The sequence below is a fragment of the Mauremys mutica genome, chromosome 20, assembly GCF_020497125.1.
Source record: "Mauremys mutica isolate MM-2020 ecotype Southern chromosome 20, ASM2049712v1, whole genome shotgun sequence".
NCBI classification, from domain to species: Eukaryota; Metazoa; Chordata; order Testudines; family Geoemydidae; genus Mauremys; species Mauremys mutica.
This window is the reverse complement of record NC_059091.1, coordinates 2,514,281-2,520,649: the sequence shown is the minus strand read 5'-3', so window position 1 is coordinate 2,520,649 and position 6,369 is coordinate 2,514,281. Positions and strand designations below refer to the sequence as shown.

Sequence of the window (6,369 nt, the reverse complement as noted above, 5' to 3'; positions counted from 1 at the left end):
CTATCAGAGACCGCCCCAGACCGCCCCCCGCACCGCTCCGCCTGCTCCCCCCATCACCCCCATTCCCCCACCCCCTCAGCTCTCTGCCCCCGCAGCTCCCCAACCCCTGGGCCCACCAGCCCCCTTCCACCCTCCTTCCCAGAGCCCCCCTCAGACCCCCCCACAGGCGTTACCCCTTATTGCCCCCGCCCCCCGCACCGCTCCACCTGCTCCCCCCATCACCCCCATTCCCCCACCCCCTCAGCTCTCTGCCCCCGCAGCTGCCCAACCCCCTGGGCCCACCAGCCCCCTTCGTTCCCAGAGCCCCCCTCAGGCATTACCCCTTATTGCCCCCCGCACCGCTCAGCCTGCTCCCCCCCACCCCCTCAGCTCTCTGCCCCCGCAGCTCCCCAACCCCCTGGGCCCACCAGCCCCCTTCCACCTTCCTTCCCAGAGCCCCTCTCAGGGGCCCCCCTCAGGCGTTACCCCTTATTGCCCCCGCCCCCCGCACCGCTCCGCCTGCTCCCCCCCCATCACCCCCCTTCTCCCACCCCCTCAGCTCTCTGCCCCCGCAGCGCCCCAACCCCCTGGGCCCACCAGCCCCCTTCCACCCTCCTTCCCAGAGCCCCCCTCAGGCGTTACCCCTTATTGCCCCCGCCCCCCTCACTGCTCTTCCTCCCCCCGCACTCACCCGCCTCCGCCGGGCCCGGGCTGCTCCCCTCACCCCCGCCGGCGCCGGGCCCGAGGCTGGGGCTGGGCGGGCCCTGGCCGCGCGCGCAGGGAGCCAGACGCCGCCGACGCCACAACCCCCCTCACCGTCTCCTCAGGCCGCCGCTGCCAGGCACCGGGGAAGGGGGGGGCGGGGCCGGGGCCCGCACCGACCCCGGCAAGAGCCTTCGAGCCCAACCAACCAACCAACGGGAAAAGGGCTCGGGAGCCTCCCAGCCAATGGGGAGCGCTAGAGACGGAAAACCAGCGCGCGGACAGCGAGGCCAACCAATGGCGGCACGGGACACCGAGCGCCGCAAGCCAATAAGGAGCGGCGAGGGGTCGATCCTAGTGCCACCGACCAATAGGACAAGGAGAGGCTCCCTCGCGGAGCCGCCTGCGCGCTGCAGCCAATGGGCGAGCAGAGCGCTCGAGCCAATACGGGTAGCGAGGACGCCCCAGGAGAGGGGCGTGGCTAGAGGCGGTCGAGGACCAATCCAACAGCGTCCAGGAGATACCTAGCTCCACCCCCTTTTCTCGCCGGCTAACGCCGAGGGGCGGGGCGGGGGAGCCGAGCTGAGCCGGAAATTGCCGAAGCCGCCGCCGCGGATCTGTCGGAAAGAGCCGAGCTGGTTCCGGAAAGTGCCGAAGCTGGGAGCTGGCCTCAGCATCGATGTGCCAAGGCTGGAGCCGGTGGGGGCGGCTGCAGGGGACTCAAGGGTCACTGGTCCGGGGGGGCTCTGGGGTCACTGGTCCGGGGGGGCTCTGGGGTCACTTGTCCAGGGGGATCAGGGGTCACTAATCGGGTGCCCCTGGGCTTTGGGGTCACTGGTCTGGGGGGCCCTGGAGTCTGGGGGCCCTGGAGTCTGGCTTCCCCACCTCCAGGGTCCCAGCCTGTCCCATGCATGATGCCTGCTCCCATGGGGGTCTCTTGGCTCGGGGGTTGCTGGCCACCCTTCTCCATGTCCCATGCAGAGGGCCTGGTCCCCACCCAGGCCCCATCTGGGCAGCTTTGGCTCTGGAGTCTCTGTTCTGTCAACGCCAGGGTCCCACATCCCAAATAGCATCCGCAGTGCCACGTTCTGCCCAGATTTTCCACCCACGGGGCCCCACCCCCGCCCTCCCCGACGCTGCCAGATCTGGACCACAGCAGGCCCTTCCTGTCCCGGGCTGGATGGGAACCAGTGACCCAGCAGCCAAAGGCTCCATCCCCTGGAGCCCACCACCCCTTCCCAGAACGTCTGACCCAGCCTGGCCCTTATCATCTCTGCCCTAGATGCATCACAGCACAGGCCACCCCAAGCCCCACGCTCCTGCTGCCTTCTCTGGCCGGGATCTTTGGGTCTCCTCTTTCCACCTGCAGCCTGATGCCGACACCTACTGGGCGCCCAGGGCATCACAACGACGTCAAAAACCAACGTACCGTTCCCACAGTCGACCCCAAGCGCTTCGCTGGTGCTGTTTATTTGTAGGACAAACGGCCGGCGGGCCCAGCCCAGAGCAGAGCTCGGTGCTGGCCAAACGCAGGGTGAAAGCCAGTCCCCGCCCTCCATATCGGCTGCAGAGCTCGTGGCAGCGAAGTGCAGAGCCCCCAGGCCACCGCCGAGTTTGGTCCGATGGCAGCTGGCAGCGACGTGACGCTGTCGGTCCTTGGCCCCAGCCGTGCGTGGGGGCCGCTCGTTGGATCCGGCTGCACATGGACCCTGGCCTGTTGGATCCGTTCAGAAGGGCCCAGGAGCGGCTGGTAAATCAAAACCAGGGGCATGTTTGCCCAGCCAGTTATAAAACTTTGCTGATGCAACTCCACCCCTACGTGCGAGCCACGGGGCTGGCCCTGACTATGCTGGAGCTCAGCGGGGAGCGGGGTCAGCAGCGAAATGCAGCATGGCCGGTCCCTGCCCTAAGCGCGTGCAGTCTAAACAGACAGGACAGACACAGAGTGGAAGGGAAACAGCTCAAGCGACTTGCCCGAGAGGTTCAGTGGCAGAGCAAGGACTAGAACCATGTTCCTGGCTCCCATGCCAGTGCTCCAGCCACTAGGCTACACGACAGCCGTCAGAAATGACAAGGGAAAAACCCTGCTTTACAACACGCCCTGGGCCCGACCCACCGTCCATTGTTCTCAATGGGAGCAACGGGGTCCTGAGCACTTTTGGCCATTTAATTGAGGCTCTTCTGATCATTTGTCCCCCGTCCCTGGTTTCTGATGAGCCCCGGCCCATCTCGGCCACCTCCCATCCCTGGATCTCAAAGCACTTTGAAACCAGTCACCTCAAACCCCACCTGGGGACCAGGCGCTAGGCCCCTTGCTCCCGGAGAGGAGACGTGGCTGGCACCACGTCACGCGATGACTCAGCAGCAGAGCTAGGAACAGCACCCAGGAGCGCTGGTGGCCAGTCCCCTTCTCACAGGCAACGAGTTGCCATCCAGAGAGCCACCTGCCCCCTCAGGAAGGGGAAAGCAGCCCACCTGAAAGCCTCTCCCTTGCTGCCCTGTGCAATGTGCCAGCCCGGTGCCCTGTCCGTCCCTGCCGCAGGTCAGGACTGAGGGGAACAGCTGAGGTTACTGCTGCTCAGCCGGACCGTTTCCCTTTGCACCTGGGTCGCTGTTTTGCATTTCACTCTGCTTGTGAGAGCAAACCCAGCCTGCTGAGTTTCACTTCCTGGTTCTCCTGCCCCTCCCCAAGAAGTGCTGGGGGGCTGGGTGGAGGAAGCAGGCACATTCTCCAAGGACTCTATTGCAAAGCCGTGGGAGGGGCGCGGCAGCTTGGCCTCCCCCACAAAGGCTGCTGCCCGTCATGCAGGCTTGGCTTTTCTCGACTGCATGAGGCTCTCGTAGGCGGCCTGCACCTCGATGAACCGTCTCTCGGCCTCCTCCGCCCGGTGGCGGTTGTGATCCGGGTGCCAAAGTTTCACCAGCTCCCGGTAACTCTTGTGAATCTCCTCCACGGGGGCGCCGTCCCGGAGGGCCAAGACCTGAGGGGTTGCAAAGAGAAATGACCCCACTGGACTGGCAGCAGGGGAGGGATGCAGAGGGTCTCTGAGCTCTGGGGCCTAGGGGATTGGGAGGGGAGATGGATCCAGACTGGTGACACTGGAGACCCAGGAAGTGCATCCTGCCTGGAGACTGGGCCTTGGCAAAGGATGGGCAGTGCAGGAGTTCCCCTGCAGGAGGCGGTCACGTGAGCCCGCTGGGAGCAGCGCAGCCCCTAGGGGGCGCTAGTGCTCGATGCGGCCCCGAAGCCACGTGCTTCCATTCACGTGCGTTTGCTCCCCCTGGAACGTGAGTGTTGAACGACTCCCACCCCCACCAGCTTCATCAAACCAGACTGGAAGCCGCTGCCCCCTCAGGTCCCCTGGTTTCCCTCCCAAACAGAGCTGGGGATGGATCCCAAGAGCCATGGCCCCCGTTTTCCCCACTGCTCTAATCATTAACCCCCAGCACAGAGCGAGGAATAGAACCCAGGAGTCCTGGCTCTAATCACTAGCCCCCACCCCCGCTCTTACACTTCTCCTTTGTCCATGTTAACGCTAGTCCGCACCCTCGTGCTCTGACCTGGCGTCCCCACGGACACCCTCCCTGCTCCCCCCTGGAGCCAGCAGCCCCCCACCTTGTACGCCAGCTGCTGCCGCTCACTCTGGAAGCTCTGCACAAACTCATAGACCTTCTCCCACTCCTGGAAGGAGCCGGCCCCGAAGCCTGCGCCCTCCGTCAGCAGCCTCCAGGCGCGGTAGGGCAGGAGGAGGAGCTGCTCCAGGAAGCTGCCCAGGGTCGGGAAGAAACTGAGCCACCCCAAAGCAGCGCCAATGGCGTCGGCCAGGTAGCGGGCGGTGGCGGCTGTGTTGCAGAAGGCGCAGTAGGCCAGCGGGGTGGTGAAAGCCAGGTAGGCCAGGCCCAGGTGGTACAGCCGGGCGCGCAGCGTCTCGCGGGGGCCCCGGCAGGGTTTGTAGCGCCGGCACTGCTGGGCGGTCACGCTGGCCGTCAGGCTGACGGGCAGGATGGCCAGGGCATGGCCGTAGAAGATGGGGGAGGTGAGGAAGGCCGCCACCAGGGTGCTCCTGAGATCTGAGGTCTGGTCGCCCACGTTGGCCACCACGTGCACCCCCAGGCCCACGGCCAGCGGCAGGGCCAGCAGGTAGAAGCCAGCCAGGGAGGAGAGGCCGATCAGCGCCACCAGCCCGAAGTAGATCCCCACCAGGACCTGGCCGAAGAAGCGCACGGGGCTGAGGGCCGGGGGCTCCGGGCCGCGGGGCTGCGACTCCCGAGCGTCATTGGCTCGTGCCACCCAGCCGGGGAGCTGCCAGAACTCCCAGAGCCAGCCCACCCCGAAGCCCCCCAGCGTGAGCATCCACAGCAGGGCGTGGCTGTCCCGGCCCAGGTAGACGTGGTGCAGCCCGACGGGGCCCCCCAGCGCCCACAGGGCGTAGGTCACCAGGAGCCGCTTGGCCATCGGGCGGGAGGAGTGGAGGGGGGTTGGCTCACATGGGCTCCAATGCTGGGCTGGGGGGGTGGGACATCACCCCGCTGCGATGCCCCCCGCTGGCTGCTGGCAGTTCTGCAGGTGTCCTGTCACCCTAGAGGAGGGGGGGAACAGATCATTGCACAGCACGGGGGTTGGGGGCAAAACTCCCTCCTCCCTTGTTACACAGCTGCCCCCTTTGCCTGTGCCGAGAGGGGAGACGGGGGGGGGGACAGAACGGCCCCGTGGCTCTGTGCCCTGGACTCCCTCCTGAGCCGGACACCTGGCCCCCCAGCACAGTAACTAGAGATGCCCCCTGCCCCCCCATCCAGGTGTGCTCAGTGCCCCGGCGTTCGCAGTCACCAGACCAGGTGCCTCTCCACCCCCCGGGTCCCCGGGAGCCCTCGTCCCACCCGGGATTGGGGCCGGCAGGGCAGGGGTGTGGAGACACCTAGATGTCCCCCACTGCTCTGGAGCCAGGGCCAGCGTGAGCTGGGACGGGGGCACCCAGAGCCTGCGGAGAACCGGGACAGTGAGCAGAATCCACCCCCCCACACACACACAACCCCCGGCCCCATCCCAGAGCCACGCTGCAGCTGGGATCACGTACCTCTCTGCACGGGCCCCCGGCCGCAGGCTGCAGGGCGCGGAGGGGGCTGGGCCACCAGGACTTTGGTCCTCTGCTCCCCACGCCGGGTTAGACTTTGCCCAAGTCCCACGAGTCCGGGCGCTGACTCAGTGGGGCTTGGCGAGGGCTGGATTCTGGCTGCACCTAACACCCACTGGTCAAAGGGCACCGGCCTTCCCAGCAGCCTCTGCTGCCCCGGGGGCCTGGGGGGAGCGGAGGGCGTCAGTGAGGCCCCCTGGAAATGTCTGGTGGAAAGACAGAAAGACTCGTGACCCTCACTCCTCGCTGGGCGCTGCAGCCCTGCCCCAGGGCCTGAGCTGTGGGGCCAGCCTGTCCCTCCCTCCCACCCCGCTCGGGGCCCAGGTTCGCTGCCGACCCCGGCTCCGACCTGGCTCTAAGCCCGTGAGGTTCGTGTCCTCCCGCCCCGGGGCCCTGAGCCCTGCCCTGGTCTCGTGGGGCCGTGTGCTGGGGCGCCCCTGCACCTGACCTCTAACCACGGGGCTCCCGCACGCTGTTCCCCGGCTCCGGGAGCCATCGGCCCCGCGGGGTCCGTGGGAATCCCCAGCCTCCGCTGCAGCGGGGAAACAGCAGATGG

The 6,369-nt window shown here is 67.1% G+C and overlaps 1 protein-coding gene across 1 annotated transcript; it reads right to left on the bottom strand.

The window, feature by feature from the left end:
* Positions 1-2,116: 2,116 nt before the first annotated feature.
* Positions 2,117-5,879, bottom strand: DNAJC22 (DnaJ heat shock protein family (Hsp40) member C22). Its single transcript, XM_044995537.1, has 3 exons — positions 5,757-5,879; positions 4,298-5,261; positions 2,117-3,662 (listed from the first exon to the last, which is right to left on the bottom strand). Exons 2-3 carry the CDS (start codon positions 5,135-5,137, stop codon positions 3,483-3,485), a joined length of 1,020 nt encoding a protein of 339 aa, XP_044851472.1. The 5' UTR covers positions 5,138-5,261; positions 5,757-5,879; the 3' UTR covers positions 2,117-3,482.
* Positions 5,880-6,369: the final 490 nt, after the last annotated feature.

Bases quoted from the DNA above. Each gene is read 5' to 3' on its own strand.
- DNAJC22 (XM_044995537.1), bottom strand. From the start codon at position 5,137: ATGGCCAAGCGGCTCCTGGTGACCTACGCCCTGTGGGCGCTGGGGGGC. The intron at 3,663-4,297 runs GTGGGGGGCTGC...GCAACCCCTCAG, and splicing joins GGCAGCAGCTGGCGTACAAG to GTCTTGGCCCTCCGGGACGG.